At 45.3% G+C, this 19,135-nt stretch overlaps 2 protein-coding genes across 2 annotated transcripts in view; both read left to right on the top strand.

Annotated features, from left to right (window-relative positions):
* mif (macrophage migration inhibitory factor) overlaps positions 1 to 19,135 on the top strand; it is a 94,703-nt gene that overhangs the window by 67,589 nt on the left and 7,979 nt on the right. The window lies entirely within an intron of this gene.
* On the top strand, positions 1,268 to 18,165 carry LOC129709521 (solute carrier family 2, facilitated glucose transporter member 11-like). The gene is made up of 12 exons (XM_055655975.1): positions 1,268 to 1,369; positions 4,881 to 4,979; positions 5,981 to 6,141; positions 6,464 to 6,588; positions 8,364 to 8,493; positions 10,395 to 10,543; positions 11,131 to 11,318; positions 12,055 to 12,165; positions 12,279 to 12,380; positions 14,496 to 14,571; positions 14,698 to 14,825; positions 15,998 to 18,165. The coding sequence occupies exons 1-12, from the start codon at positions 1,355 to 1,357 to the stop codon at positions 16,220 to 16,222; spliced, it is 1,509 nt and encodes a 502-aa protein (XP_055511950.1). The 5' UTR covers positions 1,268 to 1,354; the 3' UTR covers positions 16,223 to 18,165.

The following is a 19,135-nucleotide window of genomic DNA, read 5'->3' as shown; positions in this document are numbered from 1 at the left end:
GGCTACATATTATGCCGTTCTTTTGGTAAAGTGGACAAGGCAATGGCAGATAAAATGTAATCCTGATAAGTAGAAGATTATGCATTTTGGAACTAATTAGGATAGGATATACAGTCTGGATGGTAGTACTTTAATTCCAAAGATCCATGATGGCAACGGGTAATTGGATAATATGGTGTAGAAAGCATATGAGACACTTGCCTTCATTAGCCAGGACTTAGAATATAAGATGTTATGGCACATTTTTGTAAACCATTGGTTAGAACATGGGTGGAGGGAGCGCTTTGTATCGTTTAGATCACCACACCATTGGTAGGACGTGAATGTACTGGAGAGAGGAAAGAGAGGATTCACTAAGATGTAACCTAGAAACTTGTTTTCCGTAGGAGAGGTGTCCATCGTTAGAGGGCATAGATTTATGGTAAGGGATACAAGGTATAGAGGAGATCTGAGATCTGCGGGGGTCGCTAGTCGACGTATGTTAGTTGGGCCGAAGGGCCTGTTTCCGCGCTGCATCTCTAAACGAAACCAGCTTTATACGCGGTCATTATCATGCCCTGGAGTGATGGGATATTCCCTGTAAATGGTGGTCTTGTTCGTCCTGTTAACAGGGGCGCCGGCACTCTCAGCATAGCCCATCTGCCGCGGAATGTTGCATAGGTTCAGGGGAGGCGAACACGGGCAGTGAGCGGAGAGAACACTGAATATAATAAATGCAGCCTCGCCAAGTCAGGCTCTTGTTAAACAGTGTTCAAGAAGGAACTGCAGATGCTGGAAGATCGAAGGTACACAAAAAAATGCTGGAGAAACTCAGCGGGTGCAGCAGCATCTATGGAGCGAAGGAAATAGGCGACGTTTCGGGCTTCGGCCCGAAACGTCGCCTATTTCCTTCGCTCCATAGATGCTGCTGCACCCGCTGAGTTTCTCCAGCATTTTTTTGTGTACCTTCTTGTTAACAGTGAACGAGTTACACCGCTCTGCAGTGGAGAGGTAGGCGATGCCAGGATGGGACCAGGGACGGGCTGGACAGGATCGTTCCAATGGAGAGTGAACTACATGGGCGACGGTTCCGGGCTGACAGCCCTCGTGGGTTTAAAGTTTAATTTTTACCCCCATTTTTCATGACGCAGAGCTTCTGATGAAAAAAGCAATCGAAGTTGAGGTGGTTAATGGCCCGCGAAATCACACCACTGGTATTTTCCGGATGGCAAAAGATAGTTAATAAATTAGACTCGAGTTAAAAAGCAACAGTGGCTGATTGCTTCATGCCACCTTTCCCTATTTAAAACCCCAGCTCCCAGTCAAAGCCGGGGGACTAACGGCGAGCTCGCTGGGCGCATCTACAAAGGCCACCATGCTGAAGAAACTGGTATGTTGCGTCCGGGGATACAACACGATCACTGCTGTTACTCCGGCCCTTCGCTGGGCGGCTCCGTCTATCTCTTGGCTCTGCTAGCCCGGGTATGCGTGGGTAGTCACTGGTTGGCGTAATACTGGCATTCCCAGCGGCAAAGCACCGCCACTGAGGCGTGAAGGGTTTCACTGAGATCTCCAGATACCTGGTGCTTACGAATGTGGCATTTGTCTCAAGTATCTAACCCGTGGTGTACCGACCCAGAGGAAGTTTGATGAGATGGAGCTTCCCTCCAACCCCCCCCACCACCCCACCCACCCCCCCCCCCCCCCCCCCCCCCCATGTCTCCTCAGTCTAACCTGTGCTGCATCTTCCCTGAGAGAGGACGACAGGTGAGTGTGGAGAGAGCTCTACGCTTTACGGACAATCAGTTTAAGATGAAGCGGAATGGTTGTGGGTGTTTGGTGGGAGAGTTCAGAGTGAGTGAGTGAGTGAGGTTTATCGGCTGTTCACAGCGCCGTACCTTCACCAGGGCTGTCATGGGGCAATGATCGCCGCTCCGAGAGATTCACTGTAAAAGGCAGGTGACCCATCTGTGTCGGGTAGATTCAAAATCCCGGCGATCAGAGGTACAGAACACAAACCAGCGCCAGCAGTGTGGAACAGCCGGACTCACACCGGTTTGGTTGATGTGGACTTCTGAGATCCCTCTCGCAGACACTGGCTGCTGCTGTCAATTGTTGATCGCCAAACAAGACACTCAGCGCAGAGAGGACCAAACGTTTGCGGATAAAGAACCACGGCGACGCCTGTTAAGGAAGTTTGGTGCTGAAAAAATGTGGCCGAATAACTCGTGTTAGCCCTCTGCTTTCTCGGAACAAGCTCCGCCGCCAGGATTTAACCCCGGTGCCCTGACGCCCGCAATCAGTGCCCGTCCCAGGATGTGGGGTCGCTGGAAGTCCGGGTTACCCAGGCGATGCAGCCGCCAGCATGTAGCCGCATGGACCGGTCAGCCAAAGAACCACTGGCATTTGCTCAATAAAATCCATCGTCTCGCATTCCAGTTGCGAGCTGAGTGAATGGCAATATTACTGGAGATGGGGGTTGGAACTGTTGGACGACACCCAGCGCTGAATGTGGAGCGTAACAGTGGCGTATTTGATAGAGTCGCTGCCTCACAGCGCCAGAAACCCGGGTTCGATACTGCCCTCCGGCTGCTGTCTGTGTGGAGTGCGCACGTTCTCCCTGTGACCCGCGTAAGTTTCCTCCGGGGGCTCCGGTTTCCTTCCACACCCCAAAGACGTGCTGCTTTGTAGATGAATTGGCCTCTGTAATATGCCCCGAGTGTGTAGGGACTGGATGCGAAAGAGGAATAAAAACATATAACTAGTGTGAACGGGCGATCAATGGTTGGCATGGACTCGGTGGGCCGAAGGACCTTTTCCCAAACTGTATCTCCTGAACAATGTCGTATATTTCGAACCTTATCGAAGCGCAAAATTGATCTGAATATACCCGACGAATATGTTATTTTCTCTCCACAGATGCTGACCGAGCAGCTGATTTTTCCAGCGTTTTCTGTTTATATTACAGATTTCCAGCTCCTTAAACCTGATTATTTTCACAATGCTCTTCCGATCCATCATTATGTCAGAATAAACTAAATGTGCGTTGGTTTCTTCTGTTAAATATCACACTTTATGCTGGAACAGAGGCCAGACATTCAACGTTGAGTAAACATTCCCAGAGCATTCTCCAACGAGTTCTTAACGAAACGGGATGAGTTGTCTCCAAGCCTCGGTCTAAACAAACGTGTCTTTTGTACGAGGATGTCTACTTACGGGATTTAAAAACCAGGGCCCAATAATATAATGTGTTTAAGAAGGAACTGCGGATGCTGGAAAATCGAAGGTACACAAAAATGCTGGAGGAACTCAGCGGGTGCAGCAGCATCGATGGAGCGAAGGAAATAGGCAACGTTTCGCTCCATAGATGCTGCTGCACCCGCTGAGTTCCTCCAGCATTTTTGTGTACCCACAATAATATAATGGAAAGTACACCACCTCGTGCCGGCTTTCTACGTAAAGCTATTTGCCTGCATTCTCTACCCTGTCTAAACCTGTCCGGACGTACGTTGAATGTTGTAATTGCACCGACCTCCTCTGGCAGCTTTTCCCCCCTGATAATCGCCATCCTCTGCAGTAAGAACTTACCCATCAATCTCTTTTAAATCTTCCCCTCTCAACTTAAACCTATGCCCTCTAGGTCTAGATTCCCTTGCCCTGAGAAAATAGATTATAACTATATAGCATACCCAATGCCATTTGTAATTTAAAAACCTATATAACTGAGTTGGATGATCAGCCATGATCATATTGAATGGCGGTGCAGGCTCGAAGGGCCGAATGGCCTACTCCACCTATTTTCTATGTTTCTATGTTACCTACATCCTCCAAATCTCCTTAGAACTACAGCCCTCCGTTGGAAACAGCAGCCCCGCGAACTCTTCTGCACTCTCACTAGTGTTACCATGTCTTTTCTCCAGCGTACCAACCAGAACGATACACAATACACCGAGTGCGGTCTATCTAATGTTTTGTAAAATCAACTTGACATCCCGACCCTTACACTCGGTACTTCGGCCCATAAAGGCAAGTAAACCAAATGCCTTTTTTACTACCCTATCCACCTGGTGTCGCCACTTTCAGGGAGTTTTGGACTTTCATCCATAGTCTCTCTGTACATCAGCGCCCCTGAAGTCCCTGTCATTTACTCAACAGGTCCCATCAGAACCTGCCTTCCCAAAGTGCTTTACAGTATATTTCAGCGGACACCCGGAAATCTAAGCATCTTCCATGTTTGAGTGAAATCAGGAGCGGCTCTGAATTAGCCGGAGGTACACAAAAAAGCTGGGGAAACTCAGCGGGTGCAGCAACATCTATGGAGCGAAGGAAATAGGCAACGTTTCGGGCCGAAACTTTTTTAGCCGGATTTAGTTTTAATTTCGGAAATCTCCAAATCAGAAAACAGTCTACTTGGACTTTAGTCGTTTCAAATCCCTCATCATCATTCCCTATGTTTCAAATCCCTCGTTTAGATCATCATTCAAAGGAATAAAAGCTCCATTGTAATTGTTATTGGTAGAAATAATAACAACGATAATTCTCAGATAAGCAAAATCTTATCTTAGAATTAATAAATGACATTACTTGTATTAGTATAATCCATTAACATAATTAATCACTTATAATGATATACTTCGAATTATAAGTAATACGTATCTTGGTGTATGTTATACGTACACGATACTTAAAGGCAGGCATAAACATAAACATGCGTATCGATGTATATAGAAAACACTTCGTCCTTTTTCGGTCGGAAGTGCACGGTTTCTCAGCTACCCGCCCCGAGGTTGGCCGCAGCTCTTATACCTGCCCCCCGCGCCTGATACTTTGTTGGACCTTGCCAGTGAGAAGAGTTGAACCTGTGTCAGAGCTCTCTCTCATCCATTCTGTTCACACTGCAGCTTCAGGGACGAATGCTTCTCGCACTGATCCTGGTGACCGGCATTGGGGGTGGCTTCCAATATGGATTCAACATGTCGTCTATCAATGCGCCTTCAGCGGTAAGTGGCTCCCGCTTGTAGCCAATGAGCAGATTAAATATATCGTCGGGATTTCACTAAGAACCACATGGACGGCGTTAGGGATTTGAATGGGACGGTGGATTAAGACAAAGCGCCCCCATACACTGAGTCTAGGGAGGAAAAAAAACAGCCCAAGCGGGTAATCGAATACAGAAGCTTTAGGTCCCACACCACCAGGTTTGGGAATGGCTACATCCCTACAACTATCAGGTTCTTGGACCAACCTGCACAACCTTAAGCTAGACACAAAATGCTGGAGTAACTCAGCGGGTCAGGCAGCGTCTCTGGAGAGAAGGAATGGGTGACGTTTCGGGTCGAGACCCTCCTTCCGACTGGTGCTCGAAGAGTGGTCCTACACCACAACAGTGGCTACAATTCAAAAGGAGTCCACTCGCGGTAGAGTTCTTGTAAAGAGCTTGGGGACCGCAAGTCGTGAAGGAGATCCCATGATTATTAACTTGTCCCCTCTTCACGTGCACCTGCAAAATTTCCCTGGGCAAGATTAAAAAAAAATCAGCCAACTCCCACAGTTTTATCCATCCCACTCGTACAGGGAATGCTCCCGGGAGAGCAAAAGCTGAGGTTTATTCCGCTGAATTAACGAAGTTCCAATCGGTTGACGAGACGGGGTCGAGAATACCACAGACAGGGCGATGTGAGGGAAAAGTGTCTCTGGTGAAACCTGGTGTTAATATTTTACCAGGAGACGCCGCACAGAGACAGAGGAGGGAACGGGAACCAGATTCTTTGCCTCCACAGGGTTGAAGAAGGCGGCTCACCAGCACCTTGAGGGCTTTCAGGGTTGGGATTAAATGATGGACAAAAACAATCCCAGATCTGCAGCCGCTAAACTTCGAAAGTGATCGGGAGGTCCCGAGGTTGTGAAAAAAAAGGCGCTTTAGAAATGCGCGTCTTCTTTGCTATTTTATGCCCAGATCGCTAATGTAAGGTTGTTTTATTTAATTACAATTGTGACGCAGTTCATTAAGGAATTCATCGCTGAGACGTGGTTCCAACGCTTTGACAAATCTGTGGACGGAACCACAGTGAAACTGCTCTGGTATGTAATCGTCTCAATTTATCCAATCGGAGGACTGCTTGGAGCCTTAAACGCCGGCCATCTCTCTGTCAAGTATGGGAGGTAAGGATTTGGTTGAAAATAGTGAGTACATATAATTTAATTGTTGTTGTCTTCCTGACCCAGGGTATTTGTTATCCCAGAGCCACTCACCGGGATGCAGGGTAGTGGGGCGGGGATTTAATCCAGGTGCCCCAATGGCCACAACTGCACGGATTGGGCATCTTGCATTTACAAATGTGCAACGAAGTTCTTACTGCAGCAGCCTCCGTGGCAGGTCATTATCAGTAGACTAAGCACGCACGTCATCCCATCCTCGCCAGTAACCGCAGATGAATACGTGACTTTGCCCCCATTTAGTGGCACCAATGCATTTCTGTTCCAGGAAGAACGCTTTGCTCTTCAACAACATTGTGGCCATCACAGCTGCAATTATCATGATGTTCAGCAAGAGGGTGCAGTCGTTTGAAATGATTCTGGTGGGGCGGCTCCTGTACGGGATCAATGCAGGTACCTGTCCTTCTGCCTTGGTTCAAGATGTGGTTTGTTGGTTTTGAGCACACCTCTCATCCTGAGGTTGGCGACCACGCGAACACGTGCAAGACGCTCGTGCATTCAACCCGAGTAATTATTGGGTGCTGAAACCAGCAACGTTATGGAGCTCCAGCGCTTCTTTGAACTCATTTATAAGATGGGTTTGGCCTCCAGCCTCAACCAGCAATGTTTGACCAACCAACGCCATCGGAACTGAGCGTTTGGGAAACTTTGGATTCTGTCCACATAGTTTCACATGTAGCTGTCCGTGGTGCTGAAGCGCCGCTGGCCGTGACGTTCACATTAATGCCGCGAGTGCATTTATGGAGTGTATGTCATTGTTGAAAGTATTCCCAATTGCTGAAACGTTGGGTGATATAATATTGTATGGTTTACTAATAACTTTAATGTTGACTGGTTTACTCACATGGAATGAACGTTGTGAGTTTTACTGAGAGCTGAATGTGTGGATTTCGTTTTCTGCGTTGTCACATGTGTCACTAATGATAGCATTGCCAGGTATTAATACAATGTTGGCTGAAATGTAGATTGAGTTTCTGAAGTGTGGCGCGTTGGTGGGTAACTGGCGTTGCATGGGGTCAGTACTGTTGGTTATTCCAGGCGACAACGCTGGGCCCGTTTCAATTGGAAACAAACCGGGTGTGCTCTTGATGGATGCATTGGTGGATAGATTGATTAATGATGGCTTTAATGTTGGGTATACTACGGATGTGTGTGATACTCAGCGTGTTATTGATCTCTGTTATATCAGTTGTTATTTGTGGCTATAATTATGCGAATTCTACACGTGGCTGATCTGATGTGTATGTTATTAGAAGCTGTAATATTGGATGTGAAGACGAAATACCAGATATGGTATTAATGACGGTAATGCTAAGTATGGCCACGGAAACTGTAATATTGGGGTATTACTGATGCCGGCAACGTTTGGTGTATTCCTGTTGGCTGGAATGTTGGGTGTGTCGCTGAAGGTGTTCATGTTTTTTGGGTTACTGATGCCTTCAATGCCAAATTATTTATTCCTTGTGTAACGTCGGTTGAATCCCCAGTAAAACTGTAATACAGTTCGTGTTGTTATTAGCTGTAATCACTTGTGTATTACTGAAGATTGTGATATTGGGTAGTTGTAACATTGGATATGTTAACGATTGATTTTATGTTCGATGTATTCCCGAAGGCAACTTTGTACTGAGAAATAATGATGATTTAATGTTTGTGGATTAGCTTTGGTGTAATGTTGCATGTTTTTACAGGTGGTAGCAGTGGTATCGGCGTTACTCGTGGTCTTCATAATGGGTGTACTTCCGAGAATGGGTTACAATGTATCCCAATGGAATACATTGAGTATGTTACTGATGACACCGTGTTGCCAATGGAAGTAACATTGGCTGTGTAGTCGACGACTGTAATGTTCGGAGTTTATTAATCATTGCTTTTGATGTTGGCTATGTAATCGGTGCCTGTAAAGGTAGGGGGTTATTATTGCCTGTAGTACTGGGTGGATTATTGATGGATTATTGAACGGTGTTTTCGATTAGTGGGTGTAATTGATGGCCTTACGGTTTGATCTTCCAGTGATCTCTATATATCAAGGTTGAATTTCCATTAGTAAAGTAGACAAAATGTGGCTAGACAACACTCACAGAACGATTGCTTTAGAATGCATCATAGAGATGACCCTGCAGCGAGGGACTTTGCCTTGATCATCGCATGTTTTCTGCTATTTGAAGGCATTGGTCTCAACGTCCACAGTATGTACCTCGGGGAAAGTGCGCCGAAGGAGCTGCGAGGCCTCGTGTCCCTGACCCGAGCAATGTTCGTCGCTTTCGGTAAATTCGTTGGACAAGTGATTGGACTCAGGTAAACCTCTTAGTTTTTGTTCTTGCAAATCTCAATCAGCATTTATCTTTCGTCTGGTACCAAGGCAACCCCATGGTTGACAGACAGCTACTGGGGTCCCGGAGCGAGTGAGCCACAGTTTTATGTGAGAGTGAAATGGAATGTAGACACAGCGCCCATGGCTACCTTGATCTCCTGAAGGTGTCTCATGTTTGCGAGCATATTCTCCACATAGTGCTAACTGCAAGTGGCATCCTTTGATGTATTCAAGAGAGAGTTCGATATAGCTCTTAGGGCCAACAGAATCAAGGGATATGGAGAGAAAGCAGGAACAGGGTACTGATTTTTTACTGATTTGCCATTATCATATTGAATGGCGGTGCTGGCTCGAATGGCCAAATGGCCTCCTCCTGTACACATTTTCTATGTTTCTACCCTGAGAGACGTCGTGGGAGTACAATAATAAAACATTGACCTCGATCTAAAGAAGGAAATGTTAGTACAGACATCTAGGTAATGGTCAAAAGGTAGACGTTATCGGTCAACATTAAAGAGGACAAATCGATGGAGAGGCTGTGGAAGAAATGTTGTAGATTGTGGTTCAGAGGACTGTGCTAATTCCGCAATGTCATGAATCACCAACGAGCCCCCTCGGATTCCTAATAAATCTTTTCCCCTTCACCTTGAACCTATGTCCTCTGGTCCTACTCTGGGCAAAAGACTCTGTGCATCTACCCGATCATGGTTTTGTACACCTCTATAAGATTTCCCCTCATCCTCCTGCGCTCCATGGAATAGAGACCAGCCTACCAAACCACGTCCTGTAGCTCACACCCTCTAGTCCTGGCAACATCTAACCCTTTCAAGCTTGACAATATCTTTCCTATAACAATGTGCCCAGAACTGAACATAATATTCTAAATGCGGACTCACCAACGTCTTATACAACTTATGCAGAATGACCTGCGTTGGAATGGTCAGATTCATCATGCAACGGTGAAAGACACAGGTGTCCTAAACTTTCTGAGGCGCAACTTTCATCATTGTTCAACTTCTGTCAAGGAGAAGCTATACTTCACCCTCGTTAGACCTCATTTGTACTACGTAGTTGCAGCATGGGACCCATACCCAAATAAAAACATTTCTTCCATCGAACGTGTCCAAAGACAGGCAGCTCGATTTGTTACTAACATCTATGAGAGAGAAGCGAGTGTCACAAAACTTCTGAATTCTCTGTGGTGGAACCCTCTCCAAGACAGACGTGAAGCTCACCGTTTGACCTGTTTTTACAAAATGTTAAATGGTCAGCTCGACATAGACTACAAGACCTACACCAAACCCAAACCAATTAGGAGCAGATGAGGGCATTTGATCCAATTTGTGATCCCAGCTACAAAGCCAGATGTGTACAGCAATTCGTTCTTCCCCCGCACAATTAAAGCATGGAATAATCTCCACCCAACTTTAGTTACCCAACAAGATGCAACTAAATTTAAAATAACTCTTCCCAATAACCCTTTCTGGCTTAAGCCCTCCCTTCACCACCTCCAGTTTAAATTCCATTTGGAATATTTTGGAGGACCAAGAAACCAAGAACCAAGAACTGCAACATGACCTCCCAACTTCTATAATCAATACTCTGACTGTTTCGCCGGAACTTCAACTTGCATCTAAATTAGATAAAGCAGTGTGTGTGGTTTTTTTTAAAATATTTGTTTGGAGAGTGTTACTTTCTACTTTACTGGTTTTAGATATTTGTTAAATTTAGATGTAAATGAAAAATAGTTAAGTGCATTGTCAATAAAAGTTAATGTTGCAATGACTATGTCTTCCAGTAGTACTGATTGGATGACTCTGGTCCATGTTGGTTACTGCCATTGATGTCTCTTGTCTGTTGCATGCTCACACTTGACCTTCCACAGGGAGATTTTGGGCACAGAGACAGCTTGGCCATTGTTGTTGGCCTTCAGCGGAATCCCTGCTCTCATCCAGCTCATCCTCCTGCCCTGGTTCCCAGAGAGCCCCCGGTACTTGCTGATCGACAAGGGGAATAAAGACTTGTGTATGGACGGTGAGTAGAGGCGGAGAGGTTGTTCTCTATTGTGACTGGGGCTCTGCATGTTGCTGCTGCCAAAATAGTCAATTGGCCCGATGGCAGCAGGTTCGTTCCTGCGACCACCGGCTGACCTCAATAAATCCACAAGGGCCAGAGAGTGAAACTTAAGACAGGGTCAGTCAGCTCTGAACCAAGGCACTTTTTGTTTAGAACCCCCGCGAATGGCTGCGCTGCATCCACCGGGTTCTGTGGCAATCCACGCGCCCTATTGAGGAACCAGAGCAGGTCATTCACAAGACCATTATCAGATTTAAAAAATGACTCTCAATACGCATAACGAGATATTCGGGCAGATGACCAAAGATAGGTTTTAGGGGGGTGGGAGAGAGGCAGAGTGGTTTGGGAGGAATCAGAGATGAGACATAGTCCAGAGTTGAGGCCAGTGATGGGAGGACAGAACAGGGGATAGAGATGTGGAAGTAAACGGACTGTGTAGCCGGGACTATTCAGGCTCCCCAGTATGGACTTTTCCGCTGCGGCTTTCGGTTTCCCCCCGTCCCGATTTATGAAACTTGTGCCTCCATCGATGTGTTGCATCACAGCGCTCAGAAGACTATGGGGTCAGGGAGATTTCTGTGAGGAGGTTCAGGACATGGAGGCGGAACAAGCTGCAACAAAAGGCGAGCGACTGAAGACCGCCCGGGAGCTGTTCCAGGATCGCTCGGTGCGGTGGCAACTCATCACCAACATTATGCTGACTGTTGCAATGCAGCTGTGTGGCATCAATGCGGTGAGTGGCGAAGCGAGTTATCAACCGGCATGTGCTTCATTTAATGCGGGGGTTGAAGAGCCAGGCTGAGGTAGGACACAAGCACATACATAAATCCACATGGGCAGAGAGGCACACACAAGCACACACAAACAGGACATACCTTTAGAAAGGAGACGATGAGGAGTTTCTTTGCCACAGATGAATCGATGGAATTCATTGCCATTCATTTAATTTTAAAACAGAAATCGACAGATTAGTAATGGTGTCGAAGGTTACGAGGACAAGGCAGAAGAATGGGATTGAGAGGGAAATATAGAACAACCATGATTAAATGACGAAGTAGACTCAATGGACCGAATGGCCTAATTCTGTTCCTATCACCTATGAACAAGCACAAACACATGGACAGTAGTGGTGGGAAAGTATTAATCTGGCTGGAGCTCTGTGACTAGCTGAGCTTTGCCAGCATCTGTGCTGGGACCTCTGTGGTTTGATGGTAAGTAAGTTAACGTGATTTTTTTTGTTGCGGACATTGAGGAAGGCTGACAAAGTATAGAGGGAGACATGGATTAACCACAGAAATGGGTGGAGAAATGGCAAATGGAGTTTAATCCAAGCAAGTGAGAAGTATTGCAGTTTGAGAGGTCGAATGTAAGGGGGGAATATGTGACTGTGCGTGTGTAGTCAGTGTGACTGAGTGTGTGTTGTGTCGATGAAATGAGAATCTTGACTTTATTGACTTTCTGCCCCTTAGATCTATTTCTATTCCTCTGAGGTGTTCCAGGAAGCCGGAATTCCTGACTGGACAATACCATACGTGGTGGTGGGGGCAGGTGCCACATTGCTGCTCACATCAGTGATCAGTGTAAGTACTGTGGGCAGGAGATAGGGGCCACAGTGGGTGGTGTTGGGGGCAGCTTCACACTCTCAGCTCGCCTTCCACTGAAGCATCTGAAGTCCTATTGTTGTTTTGCACAGGGACTGTTCATTGAGCGAGATGGGCGAAAGGCCTTGTTGTGGAAAGGATATGGCCTAATGACTCTCTGGGCAGCCTTGCTGTGCGTCACTCTGCCCCTGCAGGTGAGTATTACCCTGTGCAATTCCCATTCGTGGAATCCGAGAATTTAGAATGGTTAGAGCTCACAGAAATGGCCAATTGGCCCTTCGTGGCCATGTCAGTTCTCCATCGGGGCAAGTATCTAGTTCTACCGACGTCCACCCTCCATAGCTTGGAACTATTTATTCAGTCTTTATCCACTTCCCTCTTGAAGGCCATAATGAAACCTGTCTCCTCACATCTTCTGGCAGTGGTTCCAGATTCAAACCACATGCTGCATAAAAAAAGTTTGTGCTCATGTCACTCTTAATTCTCTTTCCCTTTGGCTTGTACCCGTGATAACAGGTCCTTGACCTCACCACTAAAGTAACAGCCCCCACTCTCCATTCTGTCCAGACCCTTGTTGTTTTATATACTTCTATCTATCTCTCCTCAATCTTCTCTTCAAACAACACCAGGTTCCCCTATCTACCTTTGCAACTGTAACCCCTCAATGCACAACATATTCTTATAAACCTTTTCTGGACTCTCTGTAACAGTCACATTTTTGTAAAATGTGGTATGAATTGAATTGAACACAATCTTCTATTTGAAGCTGGACCAGTGTTTTACGCAAGTTCAGCAGGAGTTCCTTGCTATTAGATTTTCTGCCTCGATTGATAAAACCCAGAGTGGTGTGCGTATATATTTACTCAACCTGCGCTGCTACTTGCAATTACTTTTGCACACATTTCTCCCGGTCCCTCTGCTCTTACACCCCAGTTAGAATAGTATATTTTATTTTATATTGCCTCTCCCCATTCTTCCCACTAAAATTCATGACTGACATTTCCCCACATTAATTGTAATCTTCCGTATAGGTACCCGTTCCACCAGCCAGTTAATATTCTGCTGCAGTCTACGACTGATCTCTTTGTAGTACAAAATATTGCCATGGTTAATGTTATACATATTTTGAAATTGTTGCTGGCAGCCCCAGTTTCTTTAATATAGATGAAAAAGAACAATGGCAGTGCCAATGGTTTATATTTTAAATAACAGAAATACGTGAGTTAGTTACATGGGACAATACTGCAAGGCTCGTGTGCATGTTGCTCTATCTGTGCACCAATGCGTTCCACTGACAGGATACAGGATTCAGTAAAAGGGGTTTTCATGCCAGGCATCATAACATGCCTGGTTGAGGTATTATGACCAACTCTATGCCAACGTTTATTTTTTATTCTCCTTCCTTACTTTGATGCTATTTGCAGCTGCATTTGGTAAAACCTGGTGCTCCCCAGATCTTCTTTGACACATATTAATATCGTCAACATAATTGAGCCAGGTAAAAGTTCCAAATATGTGGAGAAGCCAGCACATAGAAAGGAGGAGGATAGTATAAGCAACAAAAATACGGAGAAGCTGACAGAGGGAGCAGAGCAGCAGCAGGTGGAATTTAATAGGGAGAAACATGATGTTTGGTGGAAGGAAGGAGAGATGATGTAGACCAAAGGCATGTCTGAGCAGTGGGACCTAGGTACATGTGCATGTAAAATGGACACACAAGAGGCTACAGATTCACTCTTTTGAAAGAGTCTCAAGGCCCTAGAGAAGGTAATAGAAATGATTTTTTAGGTGTACAGGTATATTTTAAGGGGCATGAATGAATTCATGATTGTAAGATTTTTGAATAAAAATTTGGAGTGGTAGGGTATTCGCAGGGTGAGCCAGCATTTAATTGCCCATTCCCAGTTGCCCTTGAGAAAGTGGACTAGGTGGCGGAAGGATTTCCAAAGGGAATGAGGGGAGGCACAAGAGAGAATAATTAGTTGGATAATAGAGGAAGTGGACTAATGGGTGGATATATGGAACGAGCTGCTGGAGGAGGTAGTTAGGGTAGGTATTATCATAATGGTTAAGAGACATTTGGACAGGTACATGGATAGGATAGGTTTAGAGGGTTATGAGCCAAGCACAGGCAGGTAAGACTGGTGTAGATGGGGCATGTTGGTCAATGTGGGCAAGTTGGGCCAAAGGCTTGCTTCCATGCTGTATGACTCTGATGGGAGCAGGCATGGTTTTGATGGGCCAAATGACCTGTTGCTGTTCCGTAGCTGTTTGATGATGGCTAATGAGTGATTTCCCTTGTGTTGCAGCATCAGTTCACCTGGATGCCGTACTGCAGCATATTCCTCATCTTTGCCTATATTTTCAGTTATGGCATTGGCCCTGGTGAGTTCAGGCAAAGGACAGGGGCAAGGAGCGGGGATTGAAGGGAGGGTGTGGAAGGTGGAATGGCCAGCATTGCCGAGTCACCTGGACAGTCCGTACTGATGCTGCGATTCTTTGCTTTTCCAGCGGGTGTGACAGCAATCATTCCCTTCGAAATCTTTACTCAGCCGTACCGGCCAGTGGCCTTCATGATCAATGGCTCTTTCCAGTGGCTGGGCCTCGTCGTCATGGGAATGAGCTTCCCATTTATTGTGGTAAGTATGGACACAGATAAATCCTGGAAAAGGAAATCTCTTCACTCTGGTAAGGACACAATGTTCTGAATCAAGTAGCACATTTGGAGATCATGGATAGGTTACATTTCGGATCGAGACTATAGTTCCAGTGGTAACTAAGGTTATCGAGACACAATCCTTCAAGCCTGTTTTATCATTCAATTACTTAGTTCCTTCCACCTGCTTTGGTTCCACCTCAGAGATGGAGTCATCCCTGACCCCGAGAGGTTGCTTGGGAGAACAATGCAATTCCCTCTGCCTTCAAAGTCCATCCTCTGTAAGGCAATGAATGTATTTTGCCGGTAATTTGCAATACATAGACACTATTATGCAAGCCGCCCGGATTGCATCACTTGGCATTAAGTCTCCTCCGTTACCCTCAGCTGCTCTTCCCGTTACTTCGTCAACAAATGATTACTGTTGAACAAGCACAACCTTCCTTTTAGAAATGTGCATCCCTTTTCAGTTTCTAACTTTTCATATCATTTTTGAGTTAAAGATTTCATTATACCTCCTGTCATTGTTAAGCTAATTGAATGATGTGACCTCTTAATTAGAGGAACCACTCTAAATGCCTGCCAGTCTTCAGATACTATTCCTCTCTTCTTATGTAAGGGACCATTGATAATGCCCCTGCTATGGTTTCAATTACTTATTTTAATGACAATGCTTTCTTTGACACCATGTTCTTGCACTGACTCCATATCCCTCAATTCATTCACTTTTTTATAAATCTAATCATTTGAACAAACTCATTGATTGAGTCTCCGCTGTTCTTTTGGGTAGAGAATTCCAAAGAAGTCCTGCATGGCCAGCCCCCTTACGATCATCTCCCCCTGATTTCCATTCCTGAGCCAGGGCATTCATCCTCCCTGCGTCTGTTTAGTCAAATTCCATAACAACTTTGCATGTATTTGTATGCTGTCCAATACTTATCCTTTAGCCAGAAGACGTATTCCATTTATTCTGTCCAACTTTGTTGAATCTTGGATGTATGCAAAATCTTTATCCCTATGGGCTGGTTTTCAGTAACTGATGACCTTAGTATAATAGTGAAGAGCAATCAGAGGGGCAAATTTGTCGCATGTTTGTTTGAGTGATGCTCCATAGACGACGGCCTTTCCTCAGCCTGTGCTCTCTTGCTTTTCCAGGAGGGATTGGGCCCGTTCTGCTTCCTGATATTCCTGGGCGACTGTTTGATCATTGCCGTGTTTGTCTTCATTATTTTGCCGGAAACTAAAGGGAAAACCGTTCTGCAAATCACGGAAGAATTTCGGAAAATAAACCGGAAGAGGATGGGAGGTAGCTCGGTAGCAATTCGCAGGAGGGTCTCGCAGATCGTTCCAGAGGTCTTTGTTATTGCTACCAAATTGTAAGAGGTTGGCATCAAAAGCTGCGATTTATTAGCCGCTGGAAGCGGGAGGGTGAGATGCAGCTCTGACCTCCGAACTCTATGTTGGCTGAATTTCCAGCCAATCAGCGGACAGTTGTCATTGTGGAAACGTTTTCTACAACTGGAATCGCAAAAGGGCCAGGCACAAAGGGTCTGGATGTTGGATTTGTTATATATTTGAACAGATTGGGCCAAAAATACAAGGTTCTAAGTAGCTTGACTGCATATACCTTTTGCTGTTAGCTGGGTTGATTCACATGTGTTCTCAGTTGAATTGTTGACGTGGCTTGTCAACTTGAAACGCAAAAAGCCTACATCAACGTGGCATAAAACCAAAGTGCCTTTTGCAGTCTCAGAGTGAGCAGAAGCATTTTATACCCTGGCCAGTTGTTGTTGTTCACGAATAAGACATTTGTCTATAATATTGCAATGTGTATGGAAGTGGTGGATTAGACCAATCTGGGTTCAAATGGTGCTTCCACACAGGGACAGATGTGGAGAGATGCTGTTGCATATGGTTTTTGATTTTCAAGACTCTCTTTCCTGCTTTGTTTCCTCCATTCTAGCTTCCTATAGCGCTGCTTTTTAAGCACTTATGGCAAACAGGGCAATCTGAACAAATGCTTGTTGTTCCCAATGAAGTGTCCCAATCTCTTCAGGGATGTTCTAAGAATGTATTTGAATCTCTTTTTCTGTCCACCACATGATCAGTTGCTCTCACTTAGTTCTCCATAAAGTAGCATCTTTGGTATTTGTTAGTAGACGTTCTTCCGACATGCCCTGGCAAGTAACTAAGGAGACACAAGGAACTGCAGGTGCTGGAATCTTGAGTAAAACACAAAGTGCAGGAGTAACTCAGTGGGTCTAGCAGCATCTAGTAGGAAGGGTCCCGACCCAAAATGGCACCTATCCATTCCTTTCACAGATGCAGCCGGACCTGCTGAGTGAGAACATAGAAACGTTCAGCACAGTAATAGATTTATCGGCCCACAATGTCTGCACCAAACATAATGCCGAGCAAAACTAATTTTATCTGCCTGCACATGATTCCTACCAATCATACTGCAGCAACAACCTGTGTTCATGTCACTCCACCTCGGGCATAATAGTGAGAAGATAAATGATACATAGAGAAATTACGATAAATTATAGGTAAACAAAAACTTTTCTCAGAAAATATACATTATTCATAATATATAAGTAGAATTGGGACATGTCTTTTTCCACGTCCCTTCTATCATTCATTCAATGTAATCGCTTATAATGCATCCATGCCACTTAGATTGAGAAAGATTATTCAGCATACTTCTGTTTCTGTTCCTCTTGGTCTCTCTCTTCACCAACAGCAGTTGTGGTTGTTGCAGCACGTGCAGGTTCATGTGACACATCGACAACTCAACGTAAATCGTTTATGAACCTAAGATGTTGAGTTTACATTGGCACTACTCAGGGAGGCCCTTCCAAAGAATTCAGTACTTACGTTAGTGTATGAGCACTCTGATGATGTTTCTTGTTGAGCTCCAGGCTCAACAGGTTAATTTTGACAGAAACCTAAGCCATTTATTTGTCATGGGAGTGCGCTCCCAATCCTGTCTGACATTTTCAAGTCTATTTATTTGATTAAATAAAAGATTGATGCAGTTGGTATTGGGGAGCCAGTCATCTCTCTTGAGATCTTCTCCGCCTCAAAGCAACTCGAATGGGGTATTGAGTGGAGGTGGGCTTTCTACTTTCCCATCAATGCTAGGCTGCATCACAGTGCTGTATCACCGGGCTCCTGGTGCATTCTGATCTATGTTCCATATTTATTGTTTACTGTTTATTAGTTAATATTGTACATTATGTCAAACTATGACTTTAATCTATTGTGAAAAGAATAACTGTTAATAAATTTACATTTTTAACCAACACAAGTATGTGAGTTCCTTTTCTTCATTTATAACTGCCTTATAATAGTTGCCTATATTCATGGTATGACTGCAAAATTTTCCCTAGTGCATCCTGGTTTAGTTACCAACCTCCAATGTGATCCCATAACATGTCACCTCTTCCAATCTCCACCCCATTCTGCTTTCCTGGAGACTGTTCCGTCTGCAACTCATTAGTTCATTCATTCCTTCCCACCTAAACCATGCCATCCCCAGGTAGTTTCCCCTGTAATTGCCGGAGATGTGTGTAGGAAACAACTGCAGATGCTGATTTAAATCAAAGGTGGACACAAAATGCTGGAGTAACTCAGCGGGACAGGCAGCATCTCTGGAGAGAAGGAATGGGTGACGTTTTGGGTCGCGACCCTTCTTCAGACTTAACACCTATCCTTATACCTCCCCCGACGCATCCATCCTGGGACCTCAGTAGAGGCAGATGTTCACAAGCACCTCCTCTATCCCATCTCCCATTCCACTATACTGTGGCATCCTGCACATCGGAGCGACCGTTTCACCAAACACTTGTGTTTTGCAAGTTCACCAAACACTTGCTAAGGCCTACTAGATCTCCCAGTTGTTAACTCCCCTTCACATTCCCATACTGACTTTTCTGTCCTGGGCTGCCTCCATTGCCAGAGTGAGGCCACATGCAAACTGGAGGAACAGCACCTCACATTCTGCTTGGGCAGCTTACAACCCAATAGTATTAACATTGAATTCTCCAATTTTAGGTAACTAACCAAACTCCCCCCTCCCCCTTTCTTCTCCTATCCCCTCTCCCCTGTGCCCCACTTGGACTTGAACCTAATTCTTCCCTCTCCCTTCCACCTATATTTCTCCCTTTAACCTCACAATTCGCAACCCTTCAATAATTCTGTCTCACATTGCCTGTCTTTTTCCACTCTGGCCCGTGTCCAACCATCTAGCTGTCAAAATCTGCATCTACCTATTACTTCCCAGGCTTTGTC

The sequence above is a fragment of the Leucoraja erinacea genome, chromosome 25, assembly GCF_028641065.1.
Source record: "Leucoraja erinacea ecotype New England chromosome 25, Leri_hhj_1, whole genome shotgun sequence".
NCBI lineage: Eukaryota > Metazoa > Chordata > Chondrichthyes > Rajiformes > Rajidae > Leucoraja > Leucoraja erinaceus.
The sequence above is the reverse complement of the archived record's forward strand: the minus strand, read 5'-3'. Positions and strand labels throughout refer to the sequence as shown.